Genomic DNA, 22,789 nt, shown 5'->3' with positions numbered 1-22,789 from the left:
ATGTACGGTTACTTCAGTTGCCTTTGATTATTGAGACTAAGGATTTCATGTATGTAACAATGTAGGTTGTAACCTTTCACAATATCATTTGAGTGAAGTGAATGTATAAAGAAAATCAGATAGTATGTGTGTAACTCAGTTGATCATTTTATGCAGACTACCTTTTTCCAAATTATGTTTACAGTTTTATCGGTAAGTAAAATGTTTAACTCAAGTATTAAGTAGGCATTAGAAAATATATGTATTATATAATAATAATAAATTTTCTTTTTATTTTAGTTGAATGCAATAGACAACAATGAAGTATAAGTACCTATATTAACATAAATAGGTACCTACTAAAATAAATTAAAATAACAACACAATAATAAATTATAGATAAGTATTGATATTTTAATAAATGTTCAAAATGATTACCATCCATATCCAAACAAAGAGATAACCGTTTATATAGTCACTTCACTAGTTGTAGTTTTTTTTAATACTCATGAAGGTATTTTATTATATATTTCAACAATCCTATTTTTCAAATCATTGATATTATTCTACTCCTCTTTATAAACTTCGCCTTTTAAAAATCCCCAAAAATAAAAATCGAGAACATTCATATCTGGAGAACGTGGTGGCCAAAGAATTGTTGAGCCTTGAGTTCCTATCCATTTACCACTAAAAATATCATCTAATAAAGCACGTACAGCTAACATACTATGAGCTGGTGCACCATCATGTTGCCAAATCATATTAAGGCGTTGATCCAATGAAATATCTAATGATTGGAGTTAATCTAATGGTAGTTCGTTTTTTAAAAAATTAAGATAACTGTTTCCATTAAATTATTTTCAAAAAAATACGGACCTATCAATCTATCATTAATTATGCCACACCATACATTTATACCCCATCTAATTTGTTTATTACATTCTTTAATCCAGTGAGGATTTGTATCGCTCCAATAGTGAGTATTGTGGTGGTTTACGGTTCCATTATTATGGAATCTTGCCTCATCAGTCCATAAAATCTTTTCCAAAATAGTGGAATCATCTTCTAGCTGAACCATCATATGAGCAACAAAAGTAAAACGACGTTCATAATCTATTGGCTGGAGTTGCTGAACACGAGTCGATAAGTAAGCATGATATTGATACTTTTTTGAAATTCTTTGAACAGCAGAATATGATAAATTTAAATATTCTAAAAAAATATAATATTCCGTCAATCGAGGTGACTTGGAACGATTTTGACATACTTCTTGTTATTCGGAACTTAAAAAAAATCGCACTGAACTACATAAAATACATAAATGTGTGCATACGTCTCATGAATAGGATAAGACCTTTCATTTAGTTTTTTGACCAAAACTGAACTTAAAAAAAAATAAAAACTACGTGTTCCAAGTCACCTCAATTTTTGGGTGACTTGGAACAGCTATGAAAATTGTATGTGAAATTCAATTCAAGAACGTTAAAGGTGACTTGGAACAAAATTTTTATTTTAAAAATTAACACAAGAACATGCTTAATAAATATTAAAAAGAAACAAGTTAACTTTACCTTTTTTTAACAGTAAACTCAATATTTAAATAATAAAATATCAATAACATGATAAAAACAAAATAAAAACTCTTTCTAAATAGATCTTCAACAGGCAATCTTTTTAATACTTTTTCTCTGTCAATGGGATATATTCCTGTTGCTTCAAACCCTGCTTTTATATTGCTAATTTGTGAAACTGAAAGCTTTTCCAACGTTTTTTTAAGTAATTTAGGAAAAATCTCTTTTGGAATTTTACCTCTCCTAGTTCTTTAATAAGCTTTTAAAACTTTTCGCCATGCAATTTTAACTGGCCTAAAGCAAGACACGTCTAAAGGTTGTGTCAAATGAGTGCTATTGGGTGGTAAAAATATAAATTTTATATCATTTTCTTTACATAACTGGATAATTTTCATTGACATATGACTTGCTAGGTTATCCCCAATAACTACTTTATTACCTTCCAACCGTCGAAAATGGGGTATAACAACAGTTATGAACCAATCTTCAAAAATACTTTGGTCGAACCTCCCAGATGGCGTTCGATTATACCTGCATTTTTCTGGACCTCCAAGAGTCCATGAATCCCATAACTGTGTGGATTTATATACAACATAAAGGGGTAACATTGACCCAGCAGCATCAACAGAAAACATCACTGAGGTTGCTGACTTTGTTGAGTCCATTATATTGTCAGCATGCTTCGAGGTTTTTCTTACCAGGACTTTAATTCGACCAGGATCATCAACAAAATTTGTTTCGTCGTAATTAATGATATTTTGTGGAGGTATACCTGAGAGAGAAATTTCCAAATTATTATAATATTCATTAATTACTGTTCTTGACACTGCAGCTCGTGAACGTTTTATATTTTCACCAAGTCGTATCTTTAGAGCTTTACTGTGTCTTTGAATAAAATTTTTATACCAAACTTCACCAGGTAAATTGTTTTTAAATGGTTTAAGATTTTTGCCAGCACGATCCAAGTATGATTTTACTAAATTTTTCACATCATCTTTTTCAAACGGAAAACCCCAATCAGAGGCGTACAATATAGCATCTACAATACATTTTTCTTCTAAGGGAGTTAATACATTTTGTCCACCATGTTTATTAACGTTTTTTTTATTTATTTTTCTACTCAAAGTAGAAATGGATATACCATATTTCTGATATGCTTCTCTGTATGAAAGTTTTTTTTGTCTTACCTCATCGAGGGCCTGTTGAAGTGTTTCGTCACTGTAATTTATATATGTCCGGCTACCCGGTATACGCTTGTATTTGTTTGGCATTTTTGGTATTCCAAGTCACCCTCAATTTTCTTCTGTAAAATAAAACTTAAGTTATAAATTTGGCAAAAAATGTTTAAGGACTTTTAACTACAAAACTCTGCTTTTGAAGTGTCCTTTAATGTATAAAAAATATACAAACCTTTAAATTTGACTTCAATCACAAACATTTGAAGCACTTTTGAGAGCAATGATAAAATCGCTGTTATCATAAGAAATGTTTGGTTATTTTTTTTGGTGGTAATGATAAGAACAAGCACATGGTTGATGATAACATTTATTATCACAAATATTGTACATTTAATTTGAATGGAGGCAGAATTAAATTATATAATTTTGTTTCATAGATAACCTTATATGTTTAAAAAAAAAACCGAAGTGTTTCATTTCACCTCGCAGTTCCAAGTCACCTCGATTGGCGGTTATTGAAAATGTATATTATATTATTGTTTATTAAAATGTATTTATTTTTTAGGTTTACTTGCTACAACTCTTAATGATATATGCGGACTTTCAATTAATTTGCATAATACTTCCAATGAATTATTATCAGTTGTCACAGTATTTCGTCTTTTTTTTTTGTCATAAATGTACCATTCATACTGAGTTGTTTATTAATTCTATAAAACATTGAATGACCTGGACACTGGCGATCAGCATAACGCTGCTGATACAACCTATAAATGCATATTATACTTATTTTTCTCATTATACTGTATTTAATTTTATAAGAAGTACATAATTTGTATGTAAAATATAAGTGTGAAAATCATATTGAAGTTTTTTTTAAATTAACTTGGAAAATGAGTTGCCTATCTATTTGTATGTTGTAGTTTTTAGATTTTGTTTTTATATTACCTGATTTTTTTATTCTTAAATTGTATAGTATAATAAAATATTGTTAATATCCATATTTTTCTGTAAACATTTACATTATAATGTAAGATTGAACACTTAGGTGATTCAAGTTAATAAAAATAAATAAAAAATATATGTTTAAGTTTATTTAATGAATAAATATACATATGTAATATTGTTTACCTTGCAGCAGCTCTGGAAATTTTCCCAGATCCTATGAAACAATGCAACATATTAGTTTTTTCAATATAAGTATACATATTAATATGATATGTATACTTAATTTGCATTAATGGATATGAAATCAATATAAAATAAAATAAAAGTCGACAAAAAATATAACATTAGATAAATTAGTTTTATTAAAACATATTGTAGTCAATGTACAGATAAAGATTCAAAAGTTAAACAGTAACAACAAAGTTAAAAGTACTTTAAAATGATAAAAGTTTGGGATAAACCCTCACGATACTGATATTGATTGATGTTAGGAAATACCAAAGATAATCGTAAATGGGTATAGGGTAGTGATGAATACACTCAAGTAGGTAAGTAGGTACCTTGCGATAAGTCACAGTTATGATCCAATTGGCAATTACTTATTAATTATTATAATATGGCACTATGACAATCAGTTATTGTAACGAGTATGTGCTATAGGTACATTGTACAAAGATTATCACTATTATACCTTGGATTCGATTTTAATACATTTAGCTTCTGGTCTTTATAATGGATAATATGTATTATTATTACCAATGCGGCCATAAACTAAATGAGTGTTATAAAATACATTTTGGGGCAAAACTTAAGCTTACAGTACAGTGTACTTGATAAATTGATTTGAAAAGTGTAATATCTTTTACCTTGCTATAAAAATCCTAGGGTAACTCTACTGTCTAAGTGGTATTTACACACAAGCACCACCCAAAACCATCCAACTTTGAGAGGCTATATCTCGTCAACGGATTAACGAAAAATGAAAATTTAAATGTGATAAGTCATTAAAAAAATAGCCTTATTATTTTAAGTATAGATTGTCATTTGAAAATCAAAAGTTGATAGTGGTTTACCCAATAAATATAGGGGTGAAAAATAAAAAAAAATATATAGTTCTAGAACAGCATGGATATAAAATTTTGAAAAAAAAAAAAAATTGAAAAAAGTAAATGGTTTTGAGAAATATTGAGTGTTTTACGTTAAATGAATCACCCTGTATACCAAAAAACTAGTATATGGGGCACTAATGGGACTTTTATTCTTAACCCTTTCAGTCACACATTAAAAAAAATTTCAAACATCAATTTTTTTTTGGAAATGGTTATTTATTTTACTTATCATATTACATAAAAAAATAATAAAAAAAAAATAATTTTAGTCTTTGTACTTAAAAAATGATGGTTAATACGTCAAACCACTGTGACAGTCGACACACGCATAAATTAATTATTATTTAGCATGAAATGCTTTAAAACAATTTTTATATGGTGTCATACACAAACCAACTCCACATGATGAACATTCCCATGTTGTTCTTCGGGGATTTTCTTTTGTACTACAATGATGACATCTTCTGGAAGTACATGTAGATGGTATATGCCCAGCATTTGAATATCTTTTTTCAATTGGTATTTTTGATTTGAACATATTAATAGGTTTGGGTGGTGTTTTTTACCCTTTTTTTTGTTCTACCCTAAACCTACCCAAGTTTTTATTTGTTTTCAGATTTTTATAGAATTCATGATACACTTCAGGAATAAAAATTAACATTGACATAAGATCTTTTTTCTTTTCTTCAGTTATACCCAACGGATTTGTATATGCTATTGGTATGTCCATGGGTACTTCTTTGTTTTTTGATAAGTTTAACTTCAAAAATGGTGGCCTCATTTGTAAGTTGTAACTGATCATTTTCCGCTGATAGTATGGATAGTGAGCCCAAAATAACACTTCTTTCAAATGCATCATCATTATTCTATTAAAAAATATACATAATTAATTAATTTTATAAATATCACTAACTATATTATGCACTATTCATGCAAAACAAAATACCTGATCTACAGGCATTACTACTACATCATTAACATATTCCAAAATATTATGTTCATAAAATGGCATCGGTTTGCTTCCTTCTAATAGCTGGGGTGTGCCCAAAATAACACTTTCTTCAAATTCATGAACATTATTCTATTTGAAAAAAAAAAGTTAATTAATCTTATAATAACCTATATGTATATGCTTGCAAAATAAATTACCTGTTCTATAGGCAAAACAGCTTCATAATTTATATTTTTCACAATATTAAGATCATCGTTGGAAATTTCATTTACATAATTAGCATTATCCAAAATATTGTAATCATCATTGGAAATTTCAATCACATAATTGGTATCATCCAAAGTTATATTGCCAATTTGTGTTCCATATGATGGTTGAGATTCATTGACCCATTGCTAAGAAACAAGAATCAAAATATTAACATACTACACAGGTACATTAAATTGCAAATTCTTTACAATTTTAACTAAATAATGAATAATATGTACAAAGAATATAATATTCAATTTCTGATCTAAAAGATTTTTTTGATTTTTAGTTTAGTACATAAGTGTTTAAAATATGCAACTTAATTAAAATGTTGCATGTATATTTAATATTAAATAGTAAATATTAATTAACTACAATATAATTAAAGTTAGATATCTATAATAAATTAAGATATGTAACTATTTTAATTTTAGTAATGTAGGTAAGTATTATAATCATAGTATAATACCTAAAAATTATAATAACTTACTATGTATAGGTAATACTAGAACTCAATATAATAATTTATTGTATTTCAAATTTCAATACTCGGGTCAAGTATTAATGTTTTGAAATTAAAATATGATTACTAATTATTACTGAATAATAACTACCATTTAATGATATACTGCAATATTATACCTACTGCAATAAATGCGTTGATAGGTTGATAACAATATAAATCTCTAGTTAACCTATTATGAGTATGAAATTAATGTTCACTTACTCTTACATAATCCATATTATATTGATCATTATATTTTTCACATGTAGTCTTATGAAAAAGTTTGGTCAAATTTCTACAGTAGGATGGCTTAGTGTATGCTGCACTAGGCTCAATGGCATCTGTAGAGAAGTTGATACAAAATATTGAATTTTTTATAATGGTAACTGAATGTAATAAGTAACAACGTTTAAAATAATAATTTTTTATTTAAGTAGGTACTTACTGTTACAAGCCAACTTTAATAATTGTTGAGTTCTTTTTGACATTTTTATACTATTAAAATACCTACCTATAGGTTCCATCAATATTATAATCATTATTATAAGCTGTACAAAAAAAACTATAAATAATATTATTAATAGTATTATAATTCAGTGACTTGACTTGTTTCTCACTAAATCGTTTAATTATTTTTGACTTGACATTTTTCTCACAAAATCATTTAACTGTTATTGAGTTGACACGTTTCGCACACAAATATAACACAATAACAAGTCACCGTATGTTAACAACAGTGTTACCAATCGATGCAGCGTAAAATTTCCTACAATTTTGATATATAATATAAAAATAACCAAAAAGTTACTTGACACGTTTCTCACAAAGTCCGTCCATATAATTATATCAAAAAAAAAAAAAATTTAAAAACCTGCATGTTTAAGTGTTAAGCAAGTCAGTCAGCACCGTCTAAGACGAAATCAAAATGAGCAATCCGTCTTCTGCGGATAGAATGGTAGGTATGTGCCGTCACATGACCGGTGCTTTTTCTTATGTAAAAAGTGTAAAGTCGAAACCGTGTTGGAGTGTCTAGAAAGTCAGTCATATCAAGTCAAAATCTATTAACTTTAAAGTTCGTCAGCTAGGTTGGCTATCCGACTTAGTCGACTTAGTCGGATAGCGAGCAATGTGCTGCAGAAAATAAGTCTAGTATGTCTAGCTGCTATAAGTGAAGAGAAAAAATAGTATTTTCCATGAACCCAATCACACAACATTCGAAATAACTTACGAAAAATAAGTATGATTATTAGTATAATTAGTATGATATAATAACAATGACAATTTAAAGAAAATAATATGTGTTGAATTCCTAATAATTTAAATAACATATAGGTACATAATAAACAATATACAGTCATATAATGTAAAATTAACATGTATATTATTATATTATTTATGAAATATAAAGTGAATAAAAATGCAAAAAAGCCAATTGACGGGCGGCCGTGCTTTAGAATACACGGTACAGTCGTTGCCGCCCGAAGAGAGCTACGACGGTTTCGAACCCGGACCTACCTGTCATACTATGTTTGGGGAACCTACGCCTAACCTATCGAGCCACAGTTTGTGATGCCAACTGCGGTCAAAACTTCAACAGTTAAGCTGTGTGTCTACGGAGCGACGTAAACCAATATATTCGATATACATCGATGTAATCGTATATAATTCTATGTATCATAATCCTACACACTGTTTAAACTTTAATTGTGATTTTATTCACTTATATGACCGTTATTATGTATGCTTGAATAATACATTTATTTGTGTTTAATAATATATTTAATTGTGTTTAAGTTAAGAAATATACCAGCTACGTTATTAAGGACCAAATAATACGTCTACAATCACATAATGCAATATTAATTGAATCAAAAACAAAACAAAAAAAACAGTATATATTTATTGTGCACTTGTGCGTTGGAACGAAGACCGACTGACATTTCGTGAACGCGAATTTTTAAGTGTACAAACCGCATATTCACGGGGTTCAAAAGAAATAAACTTAAATCAATTAAGGCAATTGAAAAGACGAAACGAAAAGCAATAATAACGACCTACGCTGACGTCGATTGGCTATGGACCAATATCGCGTACAAACCACGCGGCTTTTAAAAGAAACGAACTATATGTGAAAATGTCTAAAAGTCAAAAAACAGCGTAAAAAGCGTAACATTTTTCGAAAACGTTTAAAAACCGACCGCCGCCGTCGCGGCGAAGGTACGCGATTGATGGCGCTATAGGGAATCGACGGGATCGGTCCGGCGGACTGGGGAAACGGAGCGGTGTTTAATTTTTTCCGCCATGAGATCCTCCATGAATTCCCTATAGATCAGTTGTTTTTCTTGTGATTTTATAGTATTAGACTAGCTCTCCGAGTGTCGCTGGGGGAGACCCCCAGACCCCCAGGAGTTGGTTATGAGTGTTTTCGATGTCGGAAGCCGCAGTGGTCTTGTGGTCTGGTCATCAACCGAAGCCGACGCGGTGTACGGGTGATACAGAGGTCTAGTGATAGGGATCTGTGAAAAAATTCAGTGATAAGGATTTTAGATTTTGATAAGGATGGTGGATTAGTGATAAGGATTTTGGATTACTGGTAAGGATAAGGAGCCACCGTCTTTTTTTGAGTGTCTAGCAGGTCAGTCACCTCGAATGAAGTTCGCCGTAGTAATAAGGGTAGGCTATCCGACTTTGTCGGATAGCGGACAATGTGCGACGGCTGGGTCACGTCGTCAGGTAAGCAATCCGACTGCGTCGAATCGCGGACAGCGTTCATTACTGTCACCGAGAACGGAAAAATTAATTACGTGAAAAAATATTCAAAACATTTCGGGCTTCTATGCGAGTGATATAACCTCCGACTTTTCAGGGTGTCTAGCGACCTGCTGAGTCAACTCAGTGGTCCGAGTAGGCAATCCGACTTCGTCGGATAGCAGACAATATGCGACGGCCGGGTCACGTCGTCAGGTATGCAATCCGACTGCGTCGAATCGCGGACATTAAAACGCGAAATTAAGTAATAAATTACGTGAAAAAAATTGTAAAACATTTCGGGCGTCCATGCAAGTCATATAGCCGTCGTATTTTTTTGAGTGTCTAGCAGGTCAGTCACCTCGAATGACGTTCGCCGTAGTAATAAGGGTAGGCTATCCGACAATGTGCGACGACTGGGTTACGTCGACAGGTATGCAATCCGACTGCGTCGAATCGCGGACAGCGTTCATTACTGTCTCCGAAAACAGAAAATTAAGTAATAATGTACGTGAAAAAAAATTCAAAACATTTCGGGCTTCTATGCAAATCTTATAGTAACCGTCTTTTTAGGGTGTCTAGCAGGTCAGTCACCTCAGTGGGCCGGATAATTATATATATGCAGTATAATGTTATACTATGTATACTATGTATATATGTAAATAAACTTTAGGTATATAATAAGCAAACCCATATAATGTTACCAATTACAATAACCAATACGATCTACAAAAACATTAAACATTTCCATGCGTAATATATATTGGAAATATTATGTGAATTTCCAGCGGCCACGTTAATAATTTCTGTCGTCATAAGCTTAGTAGTAGAGTAGAGCAATATAGAAGCGAAACTCGATCAGCGGATCGGGGTTCTGTTTCCCATACGAACCTCCGAAAAACACGGAAACGTTTCCGCGCACCAACATGATGTTTGATCCAAGGTCTCCCGTATCGTGTAATCGGGGGATACGTAACGCGGGGTCGGCTTGTTAAAAGTCGCGCCTACAACTTACTGTAAGTCATTCGCTGATAGCGAGAGGATCGACGATAAACGGTCGGTGATAAGGCCTACCACTTTGGCGGTATTCTGTCAAAGGCGGGAATGTTTGAAAACCATGTTTGCGTGTGTATTAATGAATTTGAGTGATGATCCTGTGGCATTATTATGACTATATGAAAATTTTTTGCAAAAATGAAAAAAAGAACGATGGTCAAAAGTGTAAGGTGTAATGCTGTGTTCGAAAATATAAAATATCGATATAATATGTCAATTCAATAAATCAGCCGTGCGATATCGTCACCCGCATGGGTTACCTGCCTTGACTCTTGTTATTGTCGCCGCTCTAAGACTGCACCGACGACCCGACGTCCGACTATAACCGTTATTAAACATCCGACAGCCGTGAATAACAGAAAACACGTGAGTATACAATTTAGTATTAATTTAATTTGTTGCTTTTTAAAACGTTGACCGCAGATCGTAGGTATTAATCAATCAATATAATGTAACACATGCTTTCCGTTCAACGAATTTAATATTTTATCATACCATCGACTTAATAATACCGACAGATCACTTATTGTTTGTTTTACTATACACTTTCATTATTGCTTTTTATTTGTCAACTTCAGAATGAGTAACAAAGTCTAAAACATTAACGGCAATTGCCAAGCGTACATCAGGGCCTTGTTTTTTTAACACGTTCAACGCGGATCGTATATAATAATTTATTAATTTAAATAATAAAATAATAATATAAATTTGCGAAGAAAATCGAGCCTTAGTTTTGTCTGCAACACATGCTTTCTGTGAAACTAAATATTTTTTCTATTTTTTGTTTTTGTTTTTAACACGGTCACCGCCGATCGTATTTATCAATTAATTCGAACGCTGGCTTAGTTTTAGTGTGCACCATATTATGCATTTCGTTAGACAAATTGAATATTTTATAATGCCACAAACATAATAATGCAGACCAATCAATTGTTCTTTTCAACTGTCTTATTAAATTTAGAATGAGCGTCTTCAATATAAGCCACAGCTGCACAGTTTATGTGAACCACGGGCAAGACCGCGCTCAGCGTAAGTATAAATTTGTATAAGATCATTGGTTAATATATTATATATTATCTACCCGTTTCAGAATGTTATAACTGTTATGTATATTATGTATATAATTGTAATTTATATTGTAGCCAAGCCCAGAGGTGGCCCGTTGAAAGGGGGCGGTGGTGGTGGTGATGGCGATGGCGGTGGTGGTGGAGGTCGCGACCGAAGTAAGCATACATTTGTATAAGACTATTGGTTAATATATATATATTGTATACAATAATTAGAAACGATTAAAATGATATCTACCCGTTTCAGAATGCTATAACTGTGGTAAACAGGGACATTTGTCCCGGGATTGCGGTGAGTGTTTACTTTACATATTCCTTAATAACAGTCTTAATATTATGTATATAATTGTAATTTATATTGTAGCCAAGTCCAGAGGTGGCCCGTCCAAAAGGGGCGGTGGCGGTGTCAGGGGTCGTGATGGTGGTAGGCGGCGGCCGTCGTCAAGCGTAAGGATATATTAGTATATTTAAAAAGACATTCAAGTTTTCGAAATCAAAAAATCTAATTAAACAAATTATTTTCAAACGACATTAACATATTACATAGGTATTATATAATTTCTTGCACTTCTAATGCATATAAAACATAATTTTGTCTATTTATTGGCAATTTTAATTGACCTATAATAATATTACTAATTTAATACCTACAGATATACAAAAACAACTATTATATTAGGTACGTGATAATAATGGGTGATATTATATACAATTTACAACAATTTTGACCAAAGGAATAATTTTTTATCGACATTTATAGAAAATAATAATTTTCTTTATATATTATATTATATAAAAACATTTTTATAAAAATGTATAACTATACAAAATAATTTGTAAATTTTTGAATTTTTGTCAACATCCTAATTTCAAACGCACATAAAAAAATATTTAGCTTAGATTTTCGATTTGTTTTTAATTTTCAAATGTTTGAACACAGTGATAATTTTTTTAACAGCTTTTATAAAAAAAAAACTAAAAATATCTTATGTTTGTAATATAAATATCAAAAACAGTCAAAATATTTTGAAAATTGTATCATTATAATGATATAATAAATTTTAATAAAAACATTTCATGAACAGCTAATTATTTTTTTTTTGTGAATAAATACAATTTTATTTTAACACTATAATTGGAACTTATATAATGATGATAACAATGGTGTTCTCAGGAATTTTCAAGAGGGGGGGATAATAATTACTAGGAACATATATTATAAGGGGGCTTAAAAACGGGTACGTGAGAAACGGACAGCAGGTAGTGGGAGGGTTGTTAAGCCACGAGACCCCTCCCCACGTATGAGCACGCTCGCATTATCAGAATATCTAAAATAATATCTCAGTCAGTATGATAAAAAAATATTTCTAAAATAAGTTACTTAAATATTTCAGATATGAACTATTAGAAAATATTTCTAAGATAAATTACTGAAAACATTTTAGAGGATACTATGAGAAACTATTTCTAAAATAAATTACTTAAAATATTTTCATTGAAGCTATTAGAAAAGATTTTTAAAATAAATTAGTAAGAATATTTTCGTGTTGATGACGAGAGAATATTTTGAAAATATAATCATAACCTAAATGCTGTGTGGGACAGTTGCCCGTGCGTGAACACAGGCGACGTCAGTAACAAACCTACACGGTCGAACGTCTGACCCTGCGACTTGTTGATGGTCATGGCGAACGACAATCTCACCGGGAATTGAAGGCGCCGCAGTAAGATGGGCAGGTCGTCCTCACCGCTGGACGTGAGCGGTATCTTGGGCACGACGATGTCGTCGTCCTGTGCTTCACCGCCCAAAATCCTAGCCTTGAAATTGTGACGCCGCAGTTCGGTGACCACCAACCTCGTACCGTTGCACAGTCGTCTCCTCGGATCGAGATTTCTGAGCAACATCACGATGCACCCCACCTTCAACGTCAGCCGGTACGGCGGCAGGCCGTCCGGTTCCAAGCTGTTGAGGAACTCCGTGGGAAAATTGGCCACTTCGTCGGGATCGTCCGCCATCATGGTGTCGACGGCAGTGTAGCTCATCTGAGCACCGTCGACGCGCTCCAGCACGTCCCTGTTGACACCTCTACAGTCTTCGTTGGTGGGACACACAACGATTCTCCGAGCGAATTCGTCGACGTTGGCCAACGACATTTGCTGCGGGTACACGAAATCGATCAAATCATCAACGTCGCATACCATTTGCCGCGGGATTTGCACGGTGTTCGGAACGCCGTCGACCGCGGGCAGTTGGCCGTTGCCGAGCTCAAGCAACCAAGTCGCAAAGTCCGCGTCGTGGTCCGCACGCATGTTCTGGACCAGATTGAAGCGCTCCATATGACGCGCCAAAGACCGTTTTCCTTGATCGACGACATGACGATCTCGGCTCTCGTCCCTCTCCGGACCACGGGCAATATCTGCCTGAAGTCGCCGGCGAACAGCATGGTTTTACCGCCGAACGGTAATTCCGATGCCATGACGTCCCTGAGCAGGCGGTCCACCACCGTCAGTTGCAGTCCCGGCGACATTGGGGCTTCGTCCCAGACGATGAGCGCCGCGTTGCGTATCTTTTGCGCTCGCTCGGACTGCATGGTGACGCTGGACGTCGAGTCTTCGGTCAGCGTGCCGAAAGGCAGTCCGAACGTCGAGTGTACGGTCATGCCGCCGTCCATGAGCGACGCGGCGATACCGGTGAACGCCACGCACAACACCTCCCGCTGCGGAGGTCGGTGCCGAAGCGCCCATATCAGGCATCCGTACAGCGTCGTTTTTCCGGTACCCCCGGGTCCGTCGACGAAGAAAGTTTTCGCCACCTCGCGTTGGTCGTCGACGGCCGCCATCACGCGGTCGTACACCGTTCGCTGTTCGGCGTTCAAGGCGTCTACTTGTGGGGCCCACCGTGCCGGTTAGTTATAAAAGTATACAATTTAATCTATAATTTACAGAGTTGGTATTAGTATATTAGTAGTATATTAGGTGATCAAGGTGATAACAGTGTTATGAAGTTTACAATTTGAGACAGTATATTATGTGATCACGGTTAAACTTAGATCAGGTTATAAACCAAAATTTATATCTATTAGGTATGTTAGTTAATTGGTGTACTTAATGTCAATGATGTTTAGTTCTGTATGCAATGTAATGTGTATAAACAACTTGAATGGAAAAGCATAAAATAACAAATTTAATGTAATAATAATAATACCTAAAGAACACACATTAAATGTTAAGTATATAATATAGCTAGTATACAATAGTAAAAAAACTAAAAGTTATCGGTAAACGATTACAACTACCCTAAAAACCTAAAAAATAGTGAGTTAAATAATTCATACACACTGGACACACTGCTAAAAATGACACATGCATAAAATATTGTTATATGCTAATAATGATGGAATGGTAATAAAAATCTATCAATAATAATGTAGACCACCTATAGAACTCTCTGTAGAAGTACATAATATAAGGTACAACCTACATATTAATTAATATATAATATTATAAAAATCTTAAGACACTATTAAATCATTTATTAATTAACTATTTATTTAATTTATGTTTAATACTGTATGCAATAAAATGTTTATTATACACAGCTTGAATGAAGACACATGAAAAAAAGGATTAAATGTAATATAAAATTATAAAAATCTTAGACACTATTGATGGGAATTATTAAAAATTAATAAATGATTTATTAGTTAACTATTTATTCAATTGATGTTTATTACTGTATAATAATAATAATAGTTTATAAATGTAGAAGTTCCTAAAGTTTTGCTCAACTGAATATTCTTATTAAAATGTAGAAATGTTTTCATAAAAAAGTAAAGTTCTTTAATCATTAAAATTTTAGTTTTTAGCCAATGTCAAACCAAAGTAATTTTATTATTTCAAACTAAAACGTGTACATATTTAAAATTAAAAACAAAACAAGAGTAATACAATGGAATAAAAACAAATGTAATTAAGTAACAGAATTTTTAAATTTAAGATTTTTATGTGAATTTTAAAAATTGTCCAATTTAATATTTAAAATTCCTGAACATAAAAAGTAGTAAACACACTAAATAAACATATACAATATACTATTATAATCATTATACCTAAATTTAGAAATATGTAAATTATAAAATTAAGTTAAGACTCACTTGGCAATCTCATCCTGGTCCTGAACTTCCAACGTCACACGGTCGTGTCCCTTGTATATATACTTGTAGATATACATGACACTCTTTATGGACGTGCATATCTCGACGTTGATGTGCGCGTCATACTTGGCCAGAAGGTAAGGGTTGTATGGCACTACACACTCGTTACCAACCTCACGACCTCTCACAAGTACCACCCGGCCGTCATCCGGTCGGCGGTACTTTGGATATCCGCCGTCCGCAACGTACACAGTCTCCTCTGCGTACGCTTTCGGGAAATCTTTGGAGCATTTGTTGTCCACCATGCACGGACACTGTGGATTGACTGTTCCACACGGCCCGTGGATCATGTGAGACTTGACGCAGTCGTGTAGGCGCATGTCGATTGCGGGGTCCGGCAAGAAGGCGCAAACCACGTCGTCCACGTCCTTGGCCGTGCGGAACTTACAGTCCTCCGCCAGGATTATCAGTATATGCGCATGGGGCAGACCACGTTTCTGAAACTTGATAGTGTTCACGTAAGCGCCGACATTACCAAACACACGATTCACAGTTATGTCAACTATTAGCTCCTGTAGCTTCCTGTTGAAAACTCTGGCCACCAGGTCCGGCCTGTCGCTTGCCGTGCTGTGGGCAGCCAGGTTTTCAGTGATCTCTGGCCAGCTGGGATTGCACGTAAACGTTATGAACAGGTCGGGTTTCCCTTTGGTACGCACTATGGTGATGGCGTCTTGATAATTCATCTTGTTGAATCGGTCGCTACCCGTGAACGTCGACGGCCATATGACCCTACGCCCGACCGCCATGGGATCGACGTGGAGCTGTTGGTTCACATGGTCCATGAGCCCTTGATACGCTTCGGCGAGGAGATCCCTCTGGTGCAAATGTATGTAGTTCAGATTGTTCGACTCCATTCGAACATACTGGTCGCACACATACATCTGCAACAAGAACCGACCTTGATGTAATAAACTAAACAGTTCATGCCTTTGGTCGTTATTTCCCTGATATCTAACAGCCAAACGGTAGGACGCAAACTCTCTGATACTGTTGCGATTGCGGACATTGTTTCGTCGGTTGCCCGCTTGCAACATCACGTTATGCCAACCGGCCTCGCCGTACGGGAAAAACAGCGGATACAACATCGGATCCGAGTGACACGACCCTTGTGAAATGTAACGAATGGTATATATTATTTAAAGTGAATTGCTAAATCAACGATTTGTAGTAGCTGGAGGTTAGAGGATGGAGTTGTGATTGTGTTGTGAGTATATAACCGCAAAAGAAAGGTTATTAAAATATTAACTCTGATCTCTTTGTATTCCAAGGATTTATAGTGTATATTTGTAAGTGATGTCTGTTATGAAGTCCAAACAAATCATGAAATTAAGCACCGAATTAATGTGACTATATTATGTTTGATTATTGATAAATTATATAGTACACTACATACGAATCATAACACGACTTATTGTCATACTATCACTACAAGATGAATATTATATGGTTTGAATTTAATATTGTTAATTTAACTTTATCTAATATTTTATGTATACATAGGTCCCCTAGCTCGAATAGCAATACCTGATCTATTATGATTAAATTATGTCCTGAATAGAATTCCTGGCCTGTCTATCTAACATTCTAATCACTGATAAATCTTTGAACGACACTTATCATCGGAGATGCGAACAATAATATAATTATCCTTCAAAAAATAGGAGACCGCTGCAGGATTTGTCAAAATATAAGTAAAGCTTATTAAAATAATTTTACCTCAGATTGTAAAAGTAATAGAATTTAATAGATTCATTCAGAACCTTAATTTAAAAAAGTAAAAACTAAGTAAAATGTACTATTAATTCTGAAAAAAACTGTTTTTGTTGCGTTTTCTATTTATAATTGTACTCAGTTTTCTAAGCACAAACTAATAATATAAAATGATAGTCATAAAACTGACAGTGCATATTATTTTAAAGTTAAGAGATAAAAGTCAGATAATTAGGTTTAATATTAAGACTGCAATTTGAGATGGAACATATTAATATGCGCTTACGAACTATTATTACTTGACACTATATCAATCTATTTTACAATATGGGATAACTATATGGGGTGGTACCTCTGAAAACACACTAAAACCACCAATTTTATTTGATATACATAAATAAACGTGAATCTATAAGATACAACCTAAATATCAATTATTCAAAAAACAGTATTGGTCAGATATTTCTAGACTATTTAGGACCAACTTATTTCAATAATCTAGAAATTAATTTTAAGAGGTATCTAAGGTAACTAATTTGTTATCTCAATTACATAGTTTATAAGTTTCTCATTTTTGTTATAATTGTATCGAGTCTTTTTATAATTATATCATATTATTTTATTATTTTTTTGTTAAAAATTGTTATAATGTTTGATTTAAAACTGTTTGAATAAATAAATAAATAGTAAATTGTATATGCTGTGTAATCTCTCTAGCTAAATAGCTTGTTCAGTATCCTTATATTATTTTATTGATGATACACGTGATAAGTACTATATGTTGATCCCCGCTGTATTTAATGTATAATGATGTAATTTAGTAAAGTATTACTGCACAAGTGAACGGGTTAAGGTCGGTTTTGACCTAACGAATTAGTTATTAAGTAATTATATTTCAAAATAATGTCCAAAATGTAGTGTATACTTAATGTAAATTTAAAATCGCAGTGTCAGCTTTACTGTACAACAAAAACTATGATTCTATTTGATGGTGTTGATATTAATGTGCAATAAATATAGTGAATATAAGTGAACAATTTGAGACAGCTGTGTAAAAAATTGTGTTTTTAGTAAATAATTATTAACTAACCCGCTGGTATGGTTTGCATCCTGTGTTGCGGGTTGATTGGATTCGTATCGTAGATGACCAGATTAATGTCTCTTGGCGGACGACCCCCTTCACCTACGAACACGGCCGCAACTTCGTTTGCGGTAGGCAGGTTGTTTCGCCCGTCGTCCCGGGCCGCATCTCGGACAAAATGCATCGTCACTGGCCTAGGTCGCACACCTGCGGGATCGGCGTCGGCTAGGTCTCTTTCTGCCAGCCACACCTCACGCATGTTCCTGGAACAAATATAGACATGTATATTTTTATACTTAGACAGACTCCATTTAACTGCATTTAACTCTATAATTGTATAATTAACATAATACATAATAATAAATATATATATATTATAAATGTGTGTGAAGTGTAGTAAGCTTAGTAGACTTAGCTAGAGTAGTATCAAACTGTAGCCACTGTGAAATACCGCCCACATGGGTAAATTGAAATAATAAACACATTTTAATGCACAAAAGTTCATGTAGTAGGTAACATTTAAAATAAAGTGAGATAATTGTAACTCAAACTACAGGAGATTAAACCTAGGTCAGTAATAAGTAGTGAGTAGTAGTAGTAATAATATTAAGAACAGTGTGAGGAAACGTTTAAGTATTTTGTTTATTGGTTGTAAACACCCATAATAAAAGTGAAAATACAGTGAGTTAACTGGAAATTACACTACCCATTGCGTATGAGTAGATAATATACAGTTTAACATGACATTTTGAAATGAAAAAAGTCCAACTGAACAACATTATATAGGTTGTTTTAGTTACCTAATGAATCACAATAAGATTGACCCAGTGTTTAATATGCAATAAAACAACAATGTTGTTCGTAATTGTTTAAAGAATAAAAGCAATAACAAAAAAAGATTATAATTTTATACAGAATGCAAGTAGGCTATTGGATTTGGTTTGCAGTCTAGTAAAGTATCAAACTGTAGCCACTGTGAAATACCTACCACATGGGTGTATATAAATAATAAACACATTTTAATGCACACCTTAGTAAAAGTTGATGTATTAGGTAATATTTAAAACTAAGTGAGATAATTGTAACTCACACTACCTACAATTGTGTATGAGTGGACAATGACTTACATTTTAAAAACGTATTGTACTCTTTAACAGTAAGTGTCATATGCAATAAGTGCATTTATATTAAATCACATGATAAGTTGAATATAAGGTTTATGTTACACTAATAGAAGCATACATGATATGATTCAAATTATTTTTTAAAGAGTCTTCAATGTGATAAAATTAAGTACACCTATCAAATAATACACAGGGTGCACAGTGTACATATTTTATTTTAAACAAAGTTAGTCATACAAATAAAGTCAAGAAAGTATTGAAATAATCTTACTGTATAACAGTAAGTGTTAAAGTGAAATTGCATGATAATTTAAGGTTTATGATACACCCATAAAAGTATACATGTTATAGTAAGTCTAAGTCTAAGAGTACCACATGTGAAATGATAAAATACCTATCTAGTACCCAACTTACAAATAAAGGAGAGTAAACCTAGGTCAGTAGTAAGTAGTGAGTGGTGGTAATATTAAGAAGTGTGTGAAGTATGTTGTTTATTGGTTGTGAACACCCAAAATAAAAGTTGAAATACAGTGAGTTAACTGTAACTTACACTACCCATTGTGTATGAGTAGATAATATACAGTTTAACATGACATTTTGATAGAAAAAAGTCCAATTGAACAACATTATATAATATAATTTAACACAGAATGTTAACCAACAACAATAAAAGTACCTATTGTATTTGGTTTGCAGTCTAGTAAAGCATCAAACTGTAGCCGCTGTGAAATAATAAACACATGTGATATTTTAATGCACACCGTAGTAAAAGTTGATGAATTAAATAACGTTTGAAACAAAGTGAGATAATTGTAACTCACACTACCTACAATTGTGTATGAGATGGCAGTTTAACGTGACCTTTTACCACACATTAGTAGTAATATTACACTGTAGTGTATAGGGTGTACAGTGTACATATTTTATTTTAATCAAAGTTAAAGAAAGTATTGAAATAATCTTAACATTGCTAACAGATGTGACACATGTTCTTAAATGATAAAATACATATCCAGTAATGAGTCAAGTAATACTTTGTGTAGTAGTTGTATTAAGAAAATGTAAATTCATGTAAGAAAACGTCAAGCACTCTGTTTAGGTTAAGTCAATATACCCGTAATAATTTTAGTTAATGTATTAAAATAAGCTTTACCCAGTGTTTAATATCCAATTACAATGTTGAACAGCAGTAACGCAATTGAATAACGAAGTATACAAGTAGGTAGTGTTTAAGACACTATCTGAAAAACACTATATTAAGTCAATCCCATATTGTAAATGATCAAAATGTATATCAATGTGATATTATCATGACCTTTGTTACAGAACCGTAGTACATACCTATTTATTATGTTTAGTAGTATACTTGTATGTTGCTACAAAATAGTTGAATGTCATTGAGTTAAGTTATTAAATCAAGTTTGAAATACACAGTACATTAAACTTATGGGAGTACACGGCAGTAATAGTGACAAAGTGTCGAGGTCCACCATAATAAAATTTATACTCACCAAAGACGGCAGTGCTGTGTGCAACAGACGGCGGCGATGTGCATTTCCTACAGGGTAGTCATAACCCGGAATAAAGTGCCTTGAACACACCTTGGAGGTGTGGTTCACAGCAAAACCCTGGGCCACCACAAATGCCACCCACTCAAGACGACGACGCACGTCGGTTGGAAATCTAAAGGTGACATATTATTGATTTTATTACATTGATATTCATTGACGTGTTTTGTGAAATCGTAAATACCCGTGTATTGAAACGCCGTTGATGTCGTCCACGATTCCGCATAGAATGCAGCGTTTGACCATATTGAATAGCCTAAAGACATCACGAACAGGTTATAGTAAATGTATCAGATTTATTTATATAAGTAAAAAGTAAAATATACTAAATAGTAAATAATATGAAAAACTCGTTCAAAAAAAAAAAATCGTTGTAATCGAATATAACGACGGTATCAGTCTGTTATCAGTGTTGATGTATTTTTAGAATTAATAGGTATACACCTTACATTGTAATGTAGGGGAGACCGGGTACAAATGTAACACGGGTCAATTGTAACATCGTTGATTTTCTCCTCTAGGTTAGATTTTAAAATATGGCAAAAATACGACAGTTGTCCCACTGTAATAGCAACTAGTTCCCCTTCATCAATACGGCAATATCATATTGTCCTTATCAGAAAAATAATAAAATACGTTTATCAACTCAGTTTGTAAATAAAATATTTTGTCGTATTTTTTTATTTAAACGTTGTTATTTATTTATAATATCTAGTTACTGTTATATTTATATAAGGAAAGAAGTGTTCTTTAACTTGATTGTCTTGTCTGGTCTGTGCGTAGTAAGTATTTTTTTTTATATTTACTTTCTTACATAAATATTGATTGGGGACAATTGTAACAGTTAAGCGGGGGACAAATGTAACATTTTATTATTGTTTATTAAATTTATATTTGTAAGAAGCAGTTATTCATTATTCTTTGTTATAGGTAATAGCCATGCCACGAATAAGACAAAGAACAACAAATAGAGGCAATAATAGTGAAGCCATAAAGAGAGCTGCAGAAATCTGTATTAAAGAAAATAAATCTGAACGATCAGTTGCAAATCAATTTGAAATTTGTCATGTAAGTTTAAATCGCTACATAAAAAAATTGAAAGCTCACCGTGATACTGGTGGTCCTCTACCTGAATGTGGTTATCGCCCTCACACCCGAATATTTACCAATTTACAAGAATCAATGTTAACAAATTACTTAAAAAATTGTGCTGACATGTACTTTGGATTGAGCCCCAAAGATGTAAAAAAACTTGTTTATGAATTTGCAATTAAATTAGATTTAAAAATACCACCTAGTTGGACCAAATATGAATTTGCAGGTGATGATTGGTTTTCTAGTTTCTTAAAACGCAACAATACATTATCCATAAGAAAACCAGAGGCTACTAGTTTAGCTAGGGCAATGAACTTCAACCCAGTTAATGTTAAAAAATTTATGGATAAATATGATTCAGTTCTTATGAAATATAAATTTGAAGCACATCAGATATATAACTTAGATGAAACTGGGATAACTACTGTGCAAAATCCTGGTAAAATAGTAGCACAAAAAGGAAAAAAACAAGTAGGAGCAATTACATCATCTGAACGTGGAACATTGGTTACAATGTGCTTAGCAGTAAGTGCTCTAGGAAATACTATACCACCTATGTTTGTCTTCCCTAGAGTGAATTATAAAGATCATTTTATTAGAGGAGGGCCACCAGGGTGTGTAGGCACATCAAATAA

The 22,789-nt window shown here is 33.0% G+C and overlaps 2 protein-coding genes and 1 pseudogene across 2 annotated transcripts; all 3 read right to left on the bottom strand.

Annotated features, from left to right (window-relative positions):
• Positions 1 to 1,801: 1,801 nt before the first annotated feature.
• LOC132932560 (uncharacterized) lies at positions 1,802 to 2,821 on the bottom strand. The gene has a single exon (XM_060998946.1). It carries the CDS (start codon positions 2,819 to 2,821, stop codon positions 1,802 to 1,804), a length of 1,020 nt encoding a protein of 339 aa, XP_060854929.1.
• A 10,119-nt stretch (positions 2,822 to 12,940) lies between these two features.
• LOC132932559 (ATP-dependent DNA helicase PIF1-like) lies at positions 12,941 to 13,890 on the bottom strand (annotated as a pseudogene).
• A 1,622-nt stretch (positions 13,891 to 15,512) lies between these two features.
• Positions 15,513 to 15,866, bottom strand: LOC132934634 (uncharacterized). Its single transcript, XM_061000962.1, has one exon. It carries the CDS (start codon positions 15,864 to 15,866, stop codon positions 15,513 to 15,515), a length of 354 nt encoding a protein of 117 aa, XP_060856945.1.
• Between the last annotated feature and the right edge of the window lie 6,923 nt (positions 15,867 to 22,789).

The sequence above is a fragment of the Metopolophium dirhodum genome, chromosome 1 (assembly GCF_019925205.1).
Source record: "Metopolophium dirhodum isolate CAU chromosome 1, ASM1992520v1, whole genome shotgun sequence".
Classification (NCBI taxonomy): domain Eukaryota; kingdom Metazoa; phylum Arthropoda; class Insecta; order Hemiptera; family Aphididae; genus Metopolophium; species Metopolophium dirhodum.
Note: the sequence above shows the minus strand (reverse complement) of the source record. Positions and strands in the feature narration are given on the sequence as shown.

What these genes read in the sequence shown, in the direction of transcription:
- LOC132932560 (XM_060998946.1), bottom strand. Translation starts at nt 2,821, where the DNA reads ATGCCAAACAAATACAAGCGTATACCGGGTAGCCGGACATATATAAAT.
- LOC132934634 (XM_061000962.1), bottom strand. Translation starts at nt 15,866, where the DNA reads ATGATCCACGGGCCGTGTGGAACAGTCAATCCACAGTGTCCGTGCATG.